Source organism: Enhydra lutris, unplaced genomic scaffold, assembly GCF_002288905.1.
Source record: "Enhydra lutris kenyoni isolate GAN:26980312 unplaced genomic scaffold, ASM228890v2 scaffoldscaffold51, whole genome shotgun sequence".
NCBI lineage: Eukaryota > Metazoa > Chordata > Mammalia > Carnivora > Mustelidae > Enhydra > Enhydra lutris.
This window is the reverse complement of record NW_019154135.1, coordinates 5,335,127-5,355,427: the sequence shown is the minus strand read 5'-3', so window position 1 is coordinate 5,355,427 and position 20,301 is coordinate 5,335,127. Positions and strand designations below refer to the sequence as shown.

The window sequence follows — 20,301 nt, the reverse complement described above, 5'->3', positions numbered from 1 at the left end:
AGAGTGACATTCCTCTAGGGACTCAACTGCCCCAATGCCAACACCTTGCTAAGGGCAAAAGGTCCATTTAGCCCAACCCCCCTCCCCATCCTGTAAGTCTGCTTTAACATATAAAAATTTCTTCAGAAATTTTCCTTTATCTCTAAACCCCATAAGATATGTGTTGGCAATCATCCCCCAAATGTATGGCCCCCTGATATGCATTTGAAGGGTCTCATGACTAAGGTTTTATTAAGCGGTAATAAATGACCTTTTCCCAACAATGACTAAGTGACTTTAAGGTCCTGAAAACCTTGTTTTCAAAATTCCTTAGAGACTAACGCTATCCCTAAGCCCCCTCCCAGCTTGTAGGTATATCATCATCACCCCTCATGACCTCATTGCAACTTTTTCCGCCCACGGGTCCTGTCCCCACAAAACTACCTCTCTGCACCTGTGATGTTTCAAGAATCCTTTTTTGGCCCTTGGCTTCGAACCCTACCATCTTTCATACATCATCCCCCAAATGGAGAAGGACTTTGAGACTGGGAAACAAAACAGGCAACTTCATACAGTTTACAAGAGTTTTATTCAGGGGAACTTACTGATGGGGGATCAGGTGGAGGATGATCCAGTCACTTGTAGTCATTCTCTGCAAAGTCCAGACATTAGTTCACAGAGATTTTATAGAGGGTGGAGACACAGAAGGGCCCTGTAGAGAGACCAAAGGGTTTGCATGCATTTCAGAGGGCTTGCATGTATCTGATCGGCAGTTAATTTTTAATTACCTCTTATGCATCACCTGGGCCTCAGGAAGGGGTGAGACTCTGTTATCTCTAACAGATTCATGGGAGGCCAGAGCAAACCTCCCCCCATCCTGGCCCTGATGGGCATTTCTAAGGTGTGTGAATTGATCGCCAAGGGACCCAGAGCATGTAGCCTCAAGAGAGGTCATCAGGTGAACAGGAAGAACAAGATGGAGGGCCAACGATGGAATCAGTGTTGTCAGCACTCCTCTAGTCTGCTCTTTAATAGCTTTATTATAATGTGTCTTAGACAAGGACATTTCAGATTAAAATAATGTGGTGATCTCTTTATTATGTCCCAATGTTTTCCCAGGTTTGGGAAGTTCTCTGCTATCATTTCTTTAAATAAGGTTTCTGCCCCCTTCTATTTGTGGAACTGATTCAGATATTGTTGTTTTGTTTTGAAGATGTCCTAGAGATCACATAGGCTTTCTTCACTCTTTTTGATTTTTTTTTCTCTTTTGTCTTCAGATTGTGTTGTTTCAAATTTCCTATCCTCTCACTGATTTTATCTTATATTTGGTCTACTATGTTTTGATTCTCTGTGCTGTGTCTTCTATTTCATTAAATTCTTCAGCTCTAGAATTTATCTTTGATTCTTTTCTATGATTTCCATCTCCTTGTTAAATTTCTCATTTTGGTCATTTATTTCATTTTCTGATTTCATTGAGTTTTCTTTCTGCATTTTCTTGTAGTTCATTGAGTTTCCTTAAAACAGCTATTTTGAATTCTTTATTGGGTAAATCATACATTTTCATGTCTTTGGATTTGGTTAGTGGAAGATTATTGTGATCTTTGGGTATGTCATGTTTCCTTGACTTTTCATTAACCTGTGTCTGAGTCAGAACACATCTGCAGGAACTGTGTCCCTTTCATGCGCTCTGCTCTGGGAATCCTACATGCTACTCCCGATTTTCTTCTTCTCCCCACTTGTAGAGCTCTGTCAGCAATGCTCTGGATGCCGTGAGAGGAAGAGTTTCTTCAGCAGAGTCCTGCACAGATTTGAAAACTAGGCACTCGAGGGCTCTCCCTTTCCCTTTGGGAGAAAACATGGGCGTCTGTTTCGCCCTATGCTGTTCCACCTTCGGGAAGGAGTGATGCCGATAAAGACAAGCTCTTACCCAATTTAATGCACACAAACTCATTTTTTTTCCTCTAATGGACTGTTGGAACTTTTGCTCTGAAACCCTGGACTTCTGCAGAGGTTTTCAGATCTGATCTGATTGCTCAGTTCGGGGTTCTGCATGCACTCTTGATCACAGCTTGGGGGCAGGGGCGACGACTAGTTCCCAGTCTCCTGTAGGTTCCACAGCCAGTACCAAAACCTCTGCTTATTTATTACCTGATAGACTGGTGGGCTGGACTGCCCATGGGTCCTTGGTGTAAGGTGCTGGGTTCCACAACTCACACAAAAGCACTTCTGTTTATGGATGGATGCCTAATTTTTATTGTTCAAGGGAGGACAAAACAAGGGATGCCTAATCTTAATGCTGCGGTGATGCTGATGTCACCCTAATTGAGGCCTTTAATGTTTATCTATTAATTTTTTCCTGAATGTACACAAGGGGTTTCTGGATCAGAGATTTATTATTTATCAGACAGACTGTAACCAGTGAGTGGTTCCACCTGTCTCAAGTCTTCCCTGTGGGGCAACACAGTGAAACCTAGGTCAGATGTCTTCCATGTGCAAAGTCTATGTATTGTAGGCAAATAAGGAAGAAGCTGAACCTTTCTCTGCTTTTTACAAATGGAAAAGAGGCAACTGTCTTCCCTTCTCCTTCTGGGAGAGTTTCATTGGAAATACCATACTCTAAGTCTTTGGAATGTAAATAGATTTCTCTATGAAAATGAGAAGCCCGGTTCTCTACAGTTGTACAACTCAGAAGTATATCCCTGTGTCACCGCCTCATCCCCCTGAAATATAAACACATACCTCCAGGGTCAAGTAAACCTCTCTGGACGCCTTACAATGTATGCAGTTGTAACTTGATTCCTAAGGTTTACTTTTAGTCTAGAATCCCAAATTTCAGGAAATTTGCCTCGAAAGCCTGAACTGTGTAGTAACACAAAAACATTTTTTCCTGAGTCTCACAGAGGAACATTTCATTATAACAAGTCAATCTGTCAGTGGATGCACAGTCATACATTTGTGTCTAATAACAGAACTACAAAATACATGAAAGCAGAAAATAATCATTAAAGGGTTAAATAGGAAATTCCACGATCATAGTCATGGATTTTAATATACCTCAGCAGTTTCTCAAGCAGCTAGATTGTACAAATCATAAAAGACATAAAAATCTGAACACTATCAACTACTTATCTGAGAATACTCAGTTTCTCTTGAGAAAGGCTCTCAGTGACTAAGAACACTTGTTTCCTTAGCTCTTAGCAGCCTTGGGACTTAATATTTTTAATTTTTTTTATTGTTCTGATAAGGCAAAGTCTGATACTCATATGTATTTGAACTTCATTAATTGCTAAGGGAATATTTTGTATGTTTGTCATTTGATATTTTTCTTTTTATAAGGTACATCAATAATTTTAGGTCTATTTCTGTGTTGTTGTGGTCTTTTTTTACTAATAATGTTTTATATTGCAGCTGTTTCCCCCTTGTCAGTAATTTTTAAGCCATCATTCTTACTTTCTTTAACTTCTAGAAGTTAACACGTTTGTGTACTCAGTCCATCTTTTTTGAAAATTTTTTTTTCTTTGGTTCCTACAACTTATTTTTTGTAATGCTACCAATGTCTTGTAGTCCACACAGGGCATTACCTCATTTAAGAACTTAACCTACAAAATTAAGGGAGACACCCTCTCACCAGTGAAGCATTGACATGAGCCAAGTAATCTGTTCTGTAAACTTAGATTATTAGAGTATTTATTGTAATATTGGTCTATTCTTGTGCAATTTAAATTTCTGTATTCTTTTGGTTCTCAGATCATACATAATTTCACGAGGCGAATCCAGACCAAAATCAAAGATCTTCTGCAGCAAATGGAAGAAGGGCTGAAGACAGCCGATCCCCATGACTGCTCGGCCTATACTGGTTGGACAGGTACAAATGTAGGATTCAAGTAATTGGGGTGTTCTATTTTGGGTTTATAAGACTTCAATTAAAATTTTTCTTCTTTGAAAATGGTGACGTTTTTACCCTTTATTTTTTTTAAGATTTTATTTATTTATTTGACAGACAGAGATCACAAGTAAGCAGAGAGAGAGGAAGGGTAGCAAGCTCCCTGCTGAGCAGAGAGCATGATGCGGGGCTCGATCCCAGGACCCTGAGACCATGACCTGAGCCGAAGGCAGAGGCTTAACCCACTGAGCCACCTAGGCGCCCTAGGTTTTACCCTTTAAATGAAAACTTGAACTTCATCAGTGATGAGATATTTTGGAGTTTTATTTCTAAAGAAATCTTCTCCACTTAAAGTTTGGTATGTAGTATGTCCTAATTTTATAGCATTATTTATTTTACCGAATATATGGGTATCTGTGAAAATGCATAAGAGAAAGCTTGCCCTCGGGTCAGTTTTTTGTTTGCCTTTATTCCTTTGATCTTTGGGACAAGTTGTAGTATGTGATTTCTCCGTTATGCATAAACTGTTTAACCTCTTGCTTGTAGTCATTAGACTCATTTGTACACCTAAAGATTTTGATTTTGAATTTGGTGATAATAATTGAATAAGCAACTTGTAATATACACACCTACCTCAAATAACTCAATTTCAAAATTAGCTTGCTTTATCTAAACTTTACATTCTTATTACTTTATTATATAGCCAGAACATTGTAATAACTCTTTAGGGAGTGTAAAAGAAACAAAAGATCATCTCCTGAGAGATGAGACTGCAGTATGATTACTGCTAATAACAATTTACGTATCAATTTGTAGCCCTTGTTAAGTTATTATAGTTGAGCCAATGAACAGCACAGACGTAAGTATTCATGTTAGAATCAGAGAACTGATACCTGCTTTTGCAGTGTGCAACCAAACATGATGGCCCTGATCTTTTTTGTGTGTTCATTTTTATAATTTTTTCTGTGCTGCTTTATTTGCATTTGCCTGTTCATGTTAATATAACATTTATGTAATGACATGAAAATTAAATTTTTCAAACTATTATACTCAGGAAGACATGGAGCTAGTTAAGCTTACAGAACCAAAGAAATTCACCTTTAAATGTAAATTTAGATCATTTTAGCTAACTTAAACTAAAATGCAAAGAAGGATTTTTTAAAAAATATTTATTTACTTTTGAGAGAGAGCCTGTCAGTGGGGGGAGGGGCAGAGGAGGGGAGAGAGAGAGAGAGAATCTCAAGCAGGCTCCCTGCTGAGTGCAGAGCCCCACACAAGGTTCGATCTCACGACCCTGAGATCACGACCTGAGCTGAAATCAAGAGTCAGATGCTCAGCTGACTGAGCCACTCAGGAGCATCAAGATAATTTTAGCTAACTTGAAGTTAAAAAGCAAAGAAGGATATTTTTATCTATTTGTTTGTTTGTTTTAAGATTTTATTTATTTGAGAGAGAAAGAGCATGAACTGGGATGGAGGGGCAGAAGGAGAAGGAAAAACAGACTTACCACTGAGCAGGGAGCCCAATACAGGACCGGAACCCAATGCAGGACTTGATCCCAGGACCCAGAGATCATGACCTGAGCTGAAAGCAGATGCTCAACCCGACTGAACCACCCGGGCGCCCCAAGAAGAATATTTTTAAAGGAAAAATAACATGGTGATTATTAGCACAGAGTTCCCCTAAGAAGTTTTTTACTTAAAACATTTCTTGTTGAAATAGGGGTTTTAAGTCCATGATTATTAGGTTCTAAATTAGCTATGTATCAGAAACCCTCAGAGAGCTTTATAATAACATATTATAAGCCTCCATCTCAGAATGATTAAATAGTAGAGGAGTCCAAGAATCAGTATTTCTTAAAAATCCCCATTTGTTGTTACCTTTTGGAATCAATGTTACAGCCATCATGGAGGTATTTGGTGTGAATGGTTAAAAGTAATATTTAGGGCTTTGGGATTCGGGTAGCACCATGGAGTCTACTTACACCCATACCTCCTCTCTCTTTTCTCCTAAAACTGTACAATACAAGAAGAATGAATGAAGCACCCGCACCTTTTTTTTTTTTTTTTTAGCAAAGTTGTGAGATCTAGAATACACCGAATAATAATGTATGAAAAACAAATAGAATCCAAAACAACTGAGAAAGCCACAGTGGTGTCCACAGGAGGAAGCCAGATGACCCACGGGTGGCAAAATGTATTCTGCAATTCCCCTTCTCCCAAATCAATAAATAGTTATTCTCAGAAGAATGAGACACACCCTCGGGGGGAATTTTTGAGGTCCTATCTGAACACGAAATGGGTGAGGAAGAGAGGCAGGGAAAAATGGTGTGGAGAGCATACAGGGAACAGAGGTTATAGGATTCTTTTAAACCACATTATTCTAAAAAAGGATTGTTGTGAATTATGTAAGATAAATAAAGGGGTTTGTTTTATGAGGCAGGAACTTCATCCCTGGTGGCGCTGGCTAATAGTGTAGTCAGAAAGGAAACGTCAGTGGGGGAACCCTTGTGCAACAAAGAAGGATATGAGAATCAAAGGAAATCCAGTCACCACAAGTCATCATATATAAATAAACTGTCACTTAGTAAGAAGAGGATGCCCTTGAGATTAAAAAAAAACTGGGAAAGCTGTCCTAACACTTTCCCTCTTTTAGAGGGTCTTGATTCAGAAAAATTCACCTGATTCAAACTTAAGAAAAAATTCAGTTGTGTACATAATATTAGGAAAAAAGGAATATAAAATTTCGTCAATGGAAGAAGAAGAAACCAGGAAAATGCCATTACAACGTGGAAAAGAATTGCCCCATTTTCAACATGAATTTTGGAACTTAATTAAGCAAATGGATCGCAAAGCAGAAATGAACCCAGGGAAGAGATGGCCAGACAATAAGATGATGTGAAATAAGAATTGAAAGAACTAAGAAAAGAAATTGAAGGACAAGGGAAAGTCCCTTCAGAAACAAAGTCCAAATGACAAGGGGCTGAAGGAGGAACTGACGCTCCAGAAAGCACAGCGATACCATAAAAATGAAAAAACACAAAATCTGATCTGGGATGTAATGAGTTTAGAAGTTGTCACTGCATCCTAACAAGTAAAAAGCTGAACAAACAAAGATTAACAATTCTTAGATCCGTTAGCAAAGTGAGGTCATAGGGCAAATGTCTACACCAAAAATGAGAGAGAGAGAGAGACACAGAAAATCACAATTTACTGGAGCAGAGATCCACAAGAAGGAACATCCATGGGAACCAGTGGGGGGATAATAACTTTAAACTTCATTTGATGAGAAGAAAATGCCTCTAGCTGGACCCAGTTACAAGGACCCTTCTTCACTTTTTCAAGTTTAACTCCAGGAGTCCTCCCAGGTTCTCACCGTAGATATTAGAGAAAAATCCCTTTGTGCTTCCGGAAAGGGGAAGAAAGCGGAACCATTTTGAAATATGCCAGAGCATTCTGGTTTCTTCACAAGACCCGCCCTCCGGAGAAACTATTTTACTAGAACCTAACCTACTGGAATTTTACTGAAGCTAGACTTCCCTTAGAGAAGGGAAATCCCTAACTCCACCTTCTCTGTCTGGGCCTTTCACATGGGAGAAGGGAAGTACCCAGCTCCAGCCCCCTGTACCTATCCTGTCCAACCTACAGGAAAGAAACACTGAGAAGCACTAGTAAAGGTCCTAGTCCAAGGGCACAGCTTCACCAAAAGACCAATTCCTAATCATAGGACCATAGAATACTGCTACTCCCCTATTCCTTACCACCGCATTACTGAAGGACTGGTTACTGCAGTTTCTTTTACCCAATACATTAAGTCCACCTTGCAATAAAAATTTACAAGGCATACTAAAAAGTAAAATAGAATTAAAACAGTTTGAGGTGACTAAGTAGACGTCAGACCCAGAATCAGATACAGCAGGAATGTTGATATTATCAAACCAGGAGTTTTCAAATACTATGATTAATAATGCTAAGGATTTTAGTGAAAAAAGTAAATATGTAAGATGATCCAACATTTCCATACAACATGCAGTGCTCATCACAACCAGTGCACCCCTTAATCCCCATCACCTATTTAACCAGCATCCCCCACTGACATCCCTACTGGTAACCGTCACTTTGTTCTCTATAGTTAAAAGTCTGTTTCTTTGTTAGCTTTGCTCCTTTGTTTTTGCTAAATTGCACATATGAGTGAAATAATGTGGTATTTGTCTTTCTCGGACTTGCTTTGCTTAACGTAATACTCTTTAGCTCTATCCATGTCAATGCAAGTGATAAGATTTCATAAGATAAGATAAGATAAGATTTCATTCCTTTTTATGGCTGAGTAATATTCCACTGTTTATATGTATACCACATCTTCTTTAGCTATTCCCAGTTGATGGACACTTGGGCTGTGTCCATATTTTGGCTATTACAGATTATACTGCTATAAATATTGGGGTGTGTGTATCCCTTCGAATTAGTATTTCTGTCTTTTAGGTAAGTACCTAATAGAGCAATTGCTGGGTCATAGGGTAGCTCTATTTTTAACTTCTTGAGGAACCTACATATTGTTCTCCAGATTGGGTGTTCCCACCAACAGTGTAAGAAGTTTCCCCTTTCTCCGCATCCTGACCAACATCTGTTGTCTCTTGTGTTGTTGATTTTATCCATTCTGACAAGTGTGAGGTGATACCTCATTTTAGTTTTGATTTACATTTGCCTGATGCTGAGTGATGTTGAACATCTTCTCATGTGTCCATTGGCTATCTGGATGTCTTCTTTGGAGAAATATCTGTCCATGTTTCTGCTGGATCTCTGCCCCCTCCCCTCCACTGTTATCAAAATCTGCTCATATTTTGATTGGATTGCTTGTATTTTGGTGTTGAGTTTTATAAATTCTTTATATATTTTGGATAACTAGTCCTTTATCAGATATATCATCTGGACCAGTTTAGTTTTATTGATTGTTTCCTTTGCTATGCAGAAGCTTTTTATTTTGATGTAGTCCCAGTAGTTAATTTTTGCTTTTGTCCTTGCTTCAGGAGTCATAACTAGAAAGAAGTTGCTATGATTGATGTCACACTGCCTACTGCGTATGTTCTGTTATGGGATTCTTATGGTTTCAGTTCTCACATTTAGGTCTTTAATACATTTTTAGTTTATTTTTCTAGAGATTTTTTTTTCTGATCTTTTCTTGTCTTTGTCAATTTTGGTCTCTCCTTTCCACTCAAAGAGTCCCCTCTAATGTTTCTTGCAGGGCTGGTTTAGTGGTCATGAACTCCTTTAGTTTTTGTTTGTCTGGAAAACTCTCTCCTTCTAGTCTGAATTATAGCCTTGCTTGGTAAAGTATTCCTGGCTACATATTTTTCCCATTCAGCATGTTGAATATATCATTCCACTCCCATCTGGCTTGCCATGTTTCTGTTGAAAAAAATCTCTTGCTAGACTTATGGGTTTTCCCTTGTAAGTTAAAGACTTTTTTTTGGTCTTGCTGCTTTTAAGATTTTTTTTTATCACTATATTTTGCAAATTTAATTGCAGTATGTCTTGGTATTAGCCTTCTTTTGTTGATTTTGTTGAGAGTTCTCTGCATCCTGTATCTGGCTTTCTGTTTTCTATCCCAACTTAGGGACATTTTCAGCTATTATTTCTCCAGATAAATTTTCTTTCCCCTTTTCTCTCTCTTCTTCTTTTGGGACTCCTATAAGAAAGATATTACTACATTTGATGGAGTTCCCTAAATCTATTCTCTTGATGCATAGTTCTCTTTTTCTCTTTCATTCTACCTCATTTCTTTCCATTATTTTGTCTTCCAGGTCATTAATTTGTTCCTCTACTTCTTCCAGCCTGCTGTTTATTTCATTAATTGTGTTTCTCATCTCTTTTTATTGAACTCTTCATCTCTGATTCTTTTTTAACTTTTATCTCTATGATAAGGATCTCACTGATCTTAGCACTGATCAAAGCGCTGATCTTCTGTGCTTTGCCCCAAGCCCAGTGAGTATCCTTATGATCATTGCTTTAAATTCTCCATCAGGCATGTTACTTATATCTGTTTCACTTAGATCTCTTGCCGTGGCCTTATCTTGTTCATTTGTGACAAATTCTTCTGTTTTCACATTTTTCTAAATTTCTGCCGCTTTCTCTGTGTTAGAAAAACCAGTTATGTCTCATGCTTCTGAATGTAATGGCTTTATGAAATGTGTTCGTATAGTGCCCAAGACCTGGCACTTCAGGGAGTGTTTCTGGTGTGTGCTGCATGGACTTTACTGTTGTTTTTGGCTTCTCCATCCTTTAAACCCGTCGTTTGCTGTGGGCATGTTTGTTGCCTGGCCTTAATGTGGCAAGTTTTAATTAGGTGTGCTTTTTTGCTTTTGAAATGAGACCTGTCACCACCTCCACTGGAACTGAGGCCCTGTAGAACTCATTGTTTGGGAGATGTGTGGGCATGAGTTTGTGCTGGTCTTTGGAGTGAGGGCCCTCTACACTGGGACTGAAGGAAGTGTGACTGGAAGGGCAGTCTCCCCAGAGCACAGGGGTGTGGGGCTTCTTGGTGCAAAAAGTTAGGCAGACAGTGTTTACATCTCACCGCTTCCTGCAAGTGACTCTCTTTATGCTTTGGGTCAGGAGAGGGAAATGGCACCAGCTAGCTCCTTTGAGAGGCATCTCCTTGAATACAGCTTTTCAGGGACATGTTCCAAGAAGAGCAAATAATCTCTACTGTGTGCCTCAGACATTCTTCTGATTGCTGTTTCCACAGTATCTGCCCCTCAGGTTGTTTGCTTGCCTTCCTTCCATGATTTGCACAGCGCCCTCTAGGCTCTGTTGCATCTGTGTCCGCTGATCTTTAAAACAACAGGTTTTAAGCTCCTCTGGCTGCAAGAACTCACGAAATTAAGCCCCTCTCATTTTCCAAGTCAGAGGCTTTGGAGAAATGTTCTCGTGCATCCCCCTGTGTGCTTCTCTCTCTTGCTCTTCTCCACCACCTGTGCTCCCTCCTTCCCACAGAACTCGTGATCCATTTCTTGCATGGTTCAGAAACCATGTCTCTGCACTTCCTACCTCTTTCCTTCCTTTAGTTTTGGAGTTTGTTCTTTCAGTATTCGGATTGATTCCTGAGGTATTTAGGATGATTCAATAGTTACCTAGTTGTATTTTTCAGATGAGGAAAGTCTAGGGTCTTCCTATTCCACCACCATCTTTGGAACCCTAGGAGAGATGGAAATTCTAAGAAAAAAGGAAATAGAAATGCTTAGAAATCATATGTACTATAAGAGAAATGAAGAATTCCTTTGATAGGTTTATTATTAGATGAGGTACAGTTAAGGAAAGAAATAGTGACCTTGAAAATGACATAGAAACTTAGAAAACTGAAAAGGAAATTGAAAAAAAGTATAAAAAAGGGGCGCCTGGGTGGCTCAGTGGGTTAAAGCCTCTGCTTTCGGCTCAGGTCATGATCCCAGGGTCCTGGGATCAAGGCCCGCATTGGGCTCTCTGCTCAGCAGGGAACCTGCTTCCCTTCCTCTCTCTGTGCCTGCCTCTCTGCCTACTTGTGATCTCTGTCAGTCAAATAAATAAATAAAATCTTTTAAAAAAAAAAAAAGTATAAAAAAAAATACCCAGTAGAGAATATTCAAGTACAGTGGGACAATGACAAAAAGCACAACATATATGAAATGGGAATATCAGAAGGAGAAGGAACAGAAGGAAAAACAGAGGCAATATTTAAAGCAATAGTGACTGAGAATTTCTACAAATTAACATCATACAAGAAACTATAAATCCAGGAAGCTCAGAGAACACCAAATAGCAAAGATCCCCCCCACCAAAAAAAACCTCCACAGATAGACCAAAATCAAAAACTTCACATAGGCATATTATATTCAAACTTCATAAAACCATAAAAAAATAATCTTGAAAGACAGAAGGGGGAAAAAAATCCTACTTGTAGCAGAGCAAAAAAAGAATTATACCAGACTTCTTTTCATCAACCATATGAGCAAGATGAGAGTGGAGTGAAGTATTTAAAGTACTGAGAGGAAAGAATCAGGGTCCTAGTAATCTGTAACCTGCTCAATTAGCCTTGAAAAGGTAGTGAGAAATAAAAACCTCAAATAAAAATTAAGGGAATTTGTTGCCAGTAGACCTACCAGCAAGAAATGTTGAAACAAGTTATTTTGAGAAGGAAAATGATGTAAGTGAGAATCTTGGATCTACATAAAAAAAAATCAGAGAATGAATAAGTAAAAGTGAAATAATTATTTTTTTATTCTTAATTGCTCTAACAAGTCAAAATATACAAAATAGCATTTGTGTAAAATATTGTTCAAAACAATAACACTGTTCAATCATGTATATTTATATATATATATATTTATATTGATACTTCTAAATGCTTAAATGCATGTAATATATATAAGTAAATTGAATTGACCTCAAGATATGAGGGATGAGAGGGAGGAATTAGGAATATTTTGTTATTATAAAGTGCTGGCTCTATCCTTGAAATGATACAGTGTGATTTGAGAGTAGAGTAGGATTAAATAAGAAAAACCACATCATCGCATCAATAAATGCAGAGAAACATTTGACAAAAATCTAGCACCTATTCTTGATCTCTGGAAACTTAGGTATAGTTCTTCTATTTAGTGAAGAACATCCACAAAGAGCCTAAAACTAACATCATATTTAATGATGAGACACTTGAAACTTTGCTGCTGAGGTCAGCAACTGGACAAGAATGTTCTCTCTCACAATAGCTTTCAGCATTATACCAGAAGTCCTAACTAATGCAATAAGATTATAAAAGGAAATAAAAAGGTATACAAATTGGGAAGGAAGGAATAAAACTTTCTTTGTAGATGACATGATAATTCTATGTAGAAAATCAGAAATAATGAAAAAATCCATGGGTAGTAATTGCACGATTACAGGTTATGAGGTTAATATACAAAAGTGAATCACTTTCCTATGTAACAACGAGGAAGTGGAACTTGAAATGAAAAAACAATACCATATGTGCTCATTTTGACACAACATACACTGAAGTTGGAACGATACAGAGAAGGTTGGCATGACCCCTGGGCAAGGATGCCACAAACTCATGAAGAAGTCCATTAAAAAAATAATAATAATACCATTCATATTAGCACTCCCCCAAATGAAATAGGTGTAAATTACAAAAAGTCTACAAAGTCTGTGTGAGGTAAACTACAAAAGTCTTCTGAAAGATGTCAAAGGAGAACTAAATAGATATTCCATGTGCAGGGATGAGAAGGCTTGCATCTTCCCAGTTCTTTCCATCTTGATCTATAGATCAGTGCAATGCCGACTAAAATTGCAGCAAGTTATTTTGTGGATATTGACAAACTGATTCTAAAGGTTATATGGAAAGGGAGAAGATCCAGAATAGCCAACTCAATATTGAAGGAAAAGAACAAAGTTAGAGGACTGATTTTACCTGACTTCCAAGGTTTATTATGAAGCTATGACAATCAAAGCAGTGTGAGTGTGATGCAAGAAGTGGCAAAAAAATGGATGGCTGGAATAGAACAGAGAGCTCAGAAGTAGACTCACTTAAATGCAGTCTACTATATACAGTTCACTGGTCTTTGACAATGGAGCAAAAGCAAAATGGGGGAAGACAGTCATTTTAACAAATGACGCTGGAGCAACTGGGCATATACGTGCAATAAAGTTAATTTAGACATCTTTCAAAAGTATTAGCTCAAAGTGGATCATAGGCCTAGATGTAAAATAGAAAACTGGAAAACTAGGAAACAGCATAAAAGAAAACCTAGATGGCCTTGGGTATGGCAATGACTTTCTATATATGATACCAAAGACATTATTAGTTAAAGAAATAAGTGAGAATCTAGCCTTTGCTAAAATTAAACACTGCTCTGTGAAAGATAATGTCAAGAAAATGGGAAGATAATTCACAGACTAGATGAAAATTTTTGTGGGGCACCTTGGTGCCTCAGTCGGTTTAAGCATCTGCCTTTGCCTCAGGTCCTGATCCCGGGGTCCTGGGATTGAGTCCCAAGTTGGGCTTCCTGCTCAGTGGGGAGTCTGCTTCTCCCTCTCTTTCTGCCCCTCCCCCAACTCATGCTCTCTCTCTCTCTCTCTCTCTCTCTCACTCTCTCACTTTGTCTCTCTCAAATAAACACAATCTTTTTTGAAACCATTGAAGTTTTTTTGTTGTTGTTGTTGGGTTTTTTTAGATTTTTATTTATTTATTTGACAGATAGAGATCGCAAGTAGACAGAGAGGCAGGCAGAGAGAGAGGGAGAAGCAGGCTCCCCGCTGAGCGGAGAGCCCGATGTGGGGCTCGATCCCAGAACCCTGGGATCATGACCTCAGCCAAAGGCAGAGGCTTTAACCCACTGAGCCACCCAGGCACCCCAAACACAATCTTTAAAAAAAGAGAGAAAATATTTGCAGAAAACTTTTCTGATAAAGGGGGTTTTTTGGAATATATACAAAGGACTCTTAAAACTCAATAAGGGGGAAACCTGGGTGACTCAATTGGTTAAGTATCTGCCTTAGGCTCAGGTCATGATCCCGGAGACCTGGGATCGAGTCCTGCATCAGGCTCCCTGCTCAGTGGGGAGCCTGTTTCTTCCTCTCCAGCTCCCCATGCTTGTGCGCGCTCTCTCTCTGTCAAATAAATAAATAAAATCTTAAAAAAAACTCAGGAAAAAAAAAAAAAGACTCTTTTACAAATGTACAACATAACTAAAAGGCCCTCACCAAAAAAGACAATACACGTGTGAAGTAAGTATATGAAAAGATGTTTAACATCGTATGTTATTAGGGAAATGACAAAATCCAAAACATTGACAATACCAATTCCTGATGAATGTGGAACAACCAGAGCTTTCACCTATTGCTAGTATATATTTGTATTCTTTTTTTTTCTTTTTAATTCTTAAGAATTTTGAAATAGAAGAGTAAGCAATGAGACTGAATGGGGACTTTAAAGGGTAACATAAAAGTTGCTGTCTGGCCCTTTACAAAAAAGGAGGAGGGGCAGGAGAAAGTAGCCATCCTATGGTAGAGGACCATAATGAAGATATGATTAAGGGAACACAGGCAGGAGCTTATAGTGACATTCATTACTTTTAATTATATAATTAAGATCCAAACAGAAGTTTGCAGATAGGGGAAGAAGGCACAGAAACATTATAAATGAGGTGGGGAAACCACTGTAACAGGAAATTTTAGAAGCCACACTCCTTTTCACTGTGTATAAATTTATTTCACAATGTAAATGAAATGGATAATTCTGACTACGTAGTCTACCAAACCTCTCCCCAGAAGAGATGTAACATCTAAGTAGACAAACTTCCAAATAAAAACTTGAGAATGGTATTTAAGATCTACCCCCAAAATTTCACTGGGAAATTTTACCAAACCTTGAAAGAACAGGAAATCCCAAGGAAAATGGCATCAGCAAGATGGTGGAACAGGAGTTTTCTACCAACTTCGTCCCAAAGAACACTGCTTTGGGCAATCACACACAGATGAGAGAACCTTTGTGGGACCTAGGAGTCCAGTAGATAAGTTCGGCACACTCATTGGGAGAAGAAAAAAATCTGAGACTGGGAACACTGAAGAGAATAAGCAGAACAGTTTCCCGTTTCCATGTCACCCATCTCCAAGGTGGCACAGCTCAGTGCTAAAAAACGAACTCGGTCTGCAGTTTCCCCCACAGGGGAAAGTGAGAACATGTGAGTTTGCAGCTTCTCCAGCTATCAAAGACATCTTCTTTCTCACTCTTTCAGAATACAGAGGTGATCTACATGACTGAGTGGCCGGGAGACACTGGGAGCATAGCAACCAGTGTTCAGAACTCAACAAGGAACGCAGGTCTTACTAACCACGCACTCCGTTAGGAAGCCTGGCCACAGGCTACTGGGGACAGTTGGTCTGTGAATCCTCCCATCTGACCCACAGGCATCTCTGACATTTCATTCTCCTTACCCACATGGTGCTCCACCCTGTAACTGAGTGTGCCCCTGAAGGCAGTGAGTACAAGTCTTTGTGGACAGTTAGAATAAATAGAAAGCCAGCTCAACCCTGTAGAAGTGAAAGAGAGCTTACAAACTTGAGCATTTAACACTACTGTAGGGAAAACAAACAGGAGAGTCCTGTATCCTGACTTTGTGGAATTAGGAGCAGTCATACAATCATTAGAATTCACTCCTAAGACGGAACAAGAAGTTTGGAGTAGGCGTATATGTAGAGAAGGTATGATAAAGCCTCAGAATCCCTAGCAGGGCTGACAGAGGCATCCCACCCCCACCTCCAGAGGCAGTTAGTAAAGACTGGAAGAGGTGGTTAGTTCTTCAAATGCTAAGACAACAATGTAAGACCTAAAGGAACATGAAAAATCAAAGAATACCAGCAAAAGGACAAAATAATTTTCAAGTACCTACAAAAGAAATGGAGAGCTACAGTTTGCTTGAGAAAAAACTTAATGGTTTTGAAGAAGTTCATTGAGCTTCCAGAAAACACAGGAAGTCACCTCAACGAAATCAGGAAAACTATATATAAAAGAAGAAGTTTAACAAGAGATAGAAATCATGAAAACAAAAATAGAACCGAAGAGGAATTGGAGAGCCGAAGAATACAGTGAATGGAATGAAAAAATGCAATAGAAAGCGTCACCAGGAGACTGAAACAGAACAAAAGACTCTGTGAATTTGAAGACATGTAATTAATAATTGTAAAGTCAGAGGAGAAAAAAGGTAAGAAGAATGAAAGAAGAGTGAAGAAAGCCTGTGTGAATTATGGGATATCATCAAGTGAAACAATGCGTGTGCATTAGAGGAGTCACAGAAGGACAAAGAGGGAGAAAAGGACAGAAAGCTTATTTAAAGAAATAATGGCTGGCAGTTTTCCAAATCTCAGGAGAGAAATGAACATCAAAGTTCATGAAGCCTGTAATTCCCCGTATATATTCAACCCAAAGAGTACTTCAGTGAGACACATTGTAATAAAATGTCTAAAACCAAAGACACAGATAATTTTATAATTTTGAAAGCAGTAAGAGACAAAAAAAACTCCTTATGTCACAGGAGCACCCATCAACCTATCAGTGGATTTCTCAGCAAAAACCTCGTAGGCTGGGGGGAGAGTCCTTAAAGGAGAAAAATGCCAAGCAAAAATAGTATACCCAGCAAAGCCATCCTTTCAAAATGAAGGAGAGACAAAGACTTTCACAGACAAAAGCTGAGGGAGTCCATTACCATAAGACATGCTGAAATAGTTCTTTTTTTTTTAAAGATTTTATTTATTTATTTGACAGATCACAAGTAGGCAGAGGCGGGGGGGCGGTGGGGGGTGAGCAGGCTCCCTGCTAAACAGAGAGCCAGATGTGGGGCTTGATCCCAGGACCCTGAGATCATGACCTGAGCTAAAGGCAGAGGCTTAATCCACTGAGCCACCCAGGTTCCCCCTGAAATAGTTCTTTACATTGCAATGAAAGGATGCAAATATGAACATGTAAAACACTGATAAAGGGAAGTGTATAGTCAAATTCAGGCCCTGTAGTGTAGATCACTTTACCACAAAAGTCGAAGGACAAAAATATTAAAAAGAACTATAGCTATGACATTTTTAAATGGATATATGATATAGAATATGTAAATGTGACATTAGAAACAAAATGTTGGAGGGAGTAGAGTTTTTGTCAGAGTTAACTTATCAGCTTAAAATAGAATGTTATATGTTATATAAACCACAAAGGAAAAATGTATAGTATTAGTCAAGCAATTTTTAAAAAGGAACCAAAGTGTACCAATGCAGGAAATCATCAGACTAGGAGAAAGAAAGAGGAAGAAAGAAAATATAAAACAGCCAGAATATGAATAATAATAATATGAATAAGATGGCATATGTAAGTCCTTACATATCACAAGTACCTTAAATTCAAATGGATTATCAAACCAAAAGAAACAGAGTGATTGAATGGATAAAAAACAAGATGTAACAATATGCTGCTTACAAGAGACTCGTGTCAGCTCTAGTGGACTGCGGAAAGTGGAAGAGCTGGAAGTGAAGAGACGGAAAAAATAACATTTGATGCAAATGAAAACCAAAATAGAGCCGGGTTGGATATACTTATGACAGAGAAAATATACTTCAACTTCAAAAACTTCTAACAAGAGACAAAGACGGTTGCTATGTAATGATAAAGGAGTTAGTTCATCAAGAGGAAATGAATATATACATGTACCCAGAGCGGTTAGGCAAGAAAAAGGAATAAAAGCTGTCCAAGTCAGAGAGAAAAAGTGAAATTGTTTCTGTTTGCAGATAGCATGATCTTGCATGGAGAAAACCCTAAGGGTCCTGCCAAAAAATTGTTAAAACTGATGAACAAATTCAGTACAAAATTAATATACAAAAATCAGTTGTGTTTCTATAGACTAGCAGGAAACTTGGAGAATGAAACTAAAAAAACAATTCCATTTTTCATAGCATCAAAGAAAAATCCTTAGGAATAAATTTAATCAAGGAGGTGAAAGACCTCTGTGCTGTAAACTGTAAGACATTGATAAAAGAATTGAAGAAGATGTAGATAAAATATCCCATTGTCATGGATCAGAAGTATTAATATTGTTAAAATATATCACCCAAAGAAATCTATAGATATTATAATTTCTATTAAATTTTATGGTATTTTCACAGAAATCGGAAAACAAAAATCCTAAAATTTGCATGGAACTACAAAACAACCAAAATAGCAGTAACAGTCTTGAGAAAGAACAGAGCTGGAGGCATCACACTTCTGAATTTGGAATATATTGCAGAGGTATAGTAATCAGAACAATGTGGTACTGGCATGAAAACAGACACATAGCTGAGAGGGACAGAATAGAGAGCCCAGAAATAAACCCAAAATAAATGGTTAATATCCTTGACAAAGGCAACAAGGACACACAGTGGAGAAAAAAAGCATCTCTTCAATAAATCATATTGGGGAAACTGGAGAGTCATGTGCAAAACAATGAAACCGGACCGCTATCTCATACCACTCTCAAAAATTAACTCAGAATGGATTAGGGACTTTAAATGTAATGCCTGAAACCATGAAACTCTTACGAGAATACATAGGGGCTCCTTGACTCAAATCTTGGCAATGATTATTTTTATATGATACCCAAAGCTTAGGCCACAAAAGAAAAAATAAACAAGGGGAACCATGTCAAACTAAAAAGTTCTACACAGCAAGGGAAGCAATTAACAGAAAAGGTAATTTTCTTTTGGGAGAATGGGAGAAAATATTTGCAAACCATATTTATGCTAAAGGGTCAGTATCCAAAATGTATAAGAAACTTACACAGCTCAATAGTAAAAATGATAATAATAATAATAATCCAGTTTAAAAAATGGGCCAAGGACCTAAGTGGATATTTTCCAAAGAACCGCATGCAAATGGCTGACACATTCCTGAAAAAGTGTTCACTAATTATCAAGAAATGCAAATCAAGACCATGATGAGATATCACCTCATACCTGTTAAGATGGCTTTTGTTAAAAATAGAAGAGATGAAAAATGATGACAAGGATGTGGAGAAAGGGGAGCCATAGTATACTTTTGGTGGGAAAGTAAATGTAAAGAATTTAAAATAGTACTACCAGGTGATCCAGCAATTCTACTTCTGGGTATTTTTCCAAAGGGAGAAAACTTAATTCGAAAAGATACATGCACCCCTATGTTTATTGCATTATTCATAACAACCAAAATATGGGAACAACCTTAGTATCTGCCGATGATTGAATGGATAAAGAAGTTGTGGTATTTTTATCTATTTCTGTCTGTATTTACATGTACACGTACATCTGTACCTATACCTACATCTGTGTGGATGTAATGAGACATTATTCAACCACGAGAAAGAACAAAATCCTGTCATTGGTGACAACATGGATGGTCCTAGAGGACATTATGCTAAGTGAAATAAACCAGATAGAACCATGATCTCACATATACCTGAATTCTTAAAAACAAACAAACAAACATCGAAGTCATAGAAACAGAGTTGAACAGTGATTACCAGGGGTTGTGGGATGGGAAAAAGAAGCGATGGTGGTCAAAGAGTACAAAACCTTCAGTTACAAGATACACTAGTTCTTTAGCTCCAATGTACAACGTTGTGACTGTAGTTCATAACACTGTACTGTATACTTGTAATTTGCTAAGAGAGAAGATGTGTTTTCATCACACACATTAAATAAATGGCATGTGAGGTAATGGGTTTGTTAACCTGATTGCGGTTATATTTTCACAATGCCTAAGTATATCAGAGCACTCTGTTGTACACTTACATGTACGATTTTGTCACTTGTGCCTTAGTAAAACTAGGAGAAAACGAATAATGAGCTAATTAAAAGAGACAGTTTCTTTCAAAGAACAGGATATCCCAGTGCTACTCTTTCTGTGGGACT

At 38.1% G+C, this 20,301-nt stretch overlaps 1 protein-coding gene across 1 annotated transcript in view; it reads left to right on the top strand.

The window, feature by feature from the left end:
- LOC111157041 (LanC like 2) overlaps window positions 1-20,301 on the top strand; it is a 48,339-nt gene that overhangs the window by 4,266 nt on the left and 23,772 nt on the right. The window contains exon 2 of the mRNA XM_022518252.1: window positions 3,727-3,844. Coding sequence (XP_022373960.1) covers window positions 3,727-3,844 — 118 coding nt within the window. The remainder of the gene's footprint in view (window positions 1-3,726; window positions 3,845-20,301) is intronic.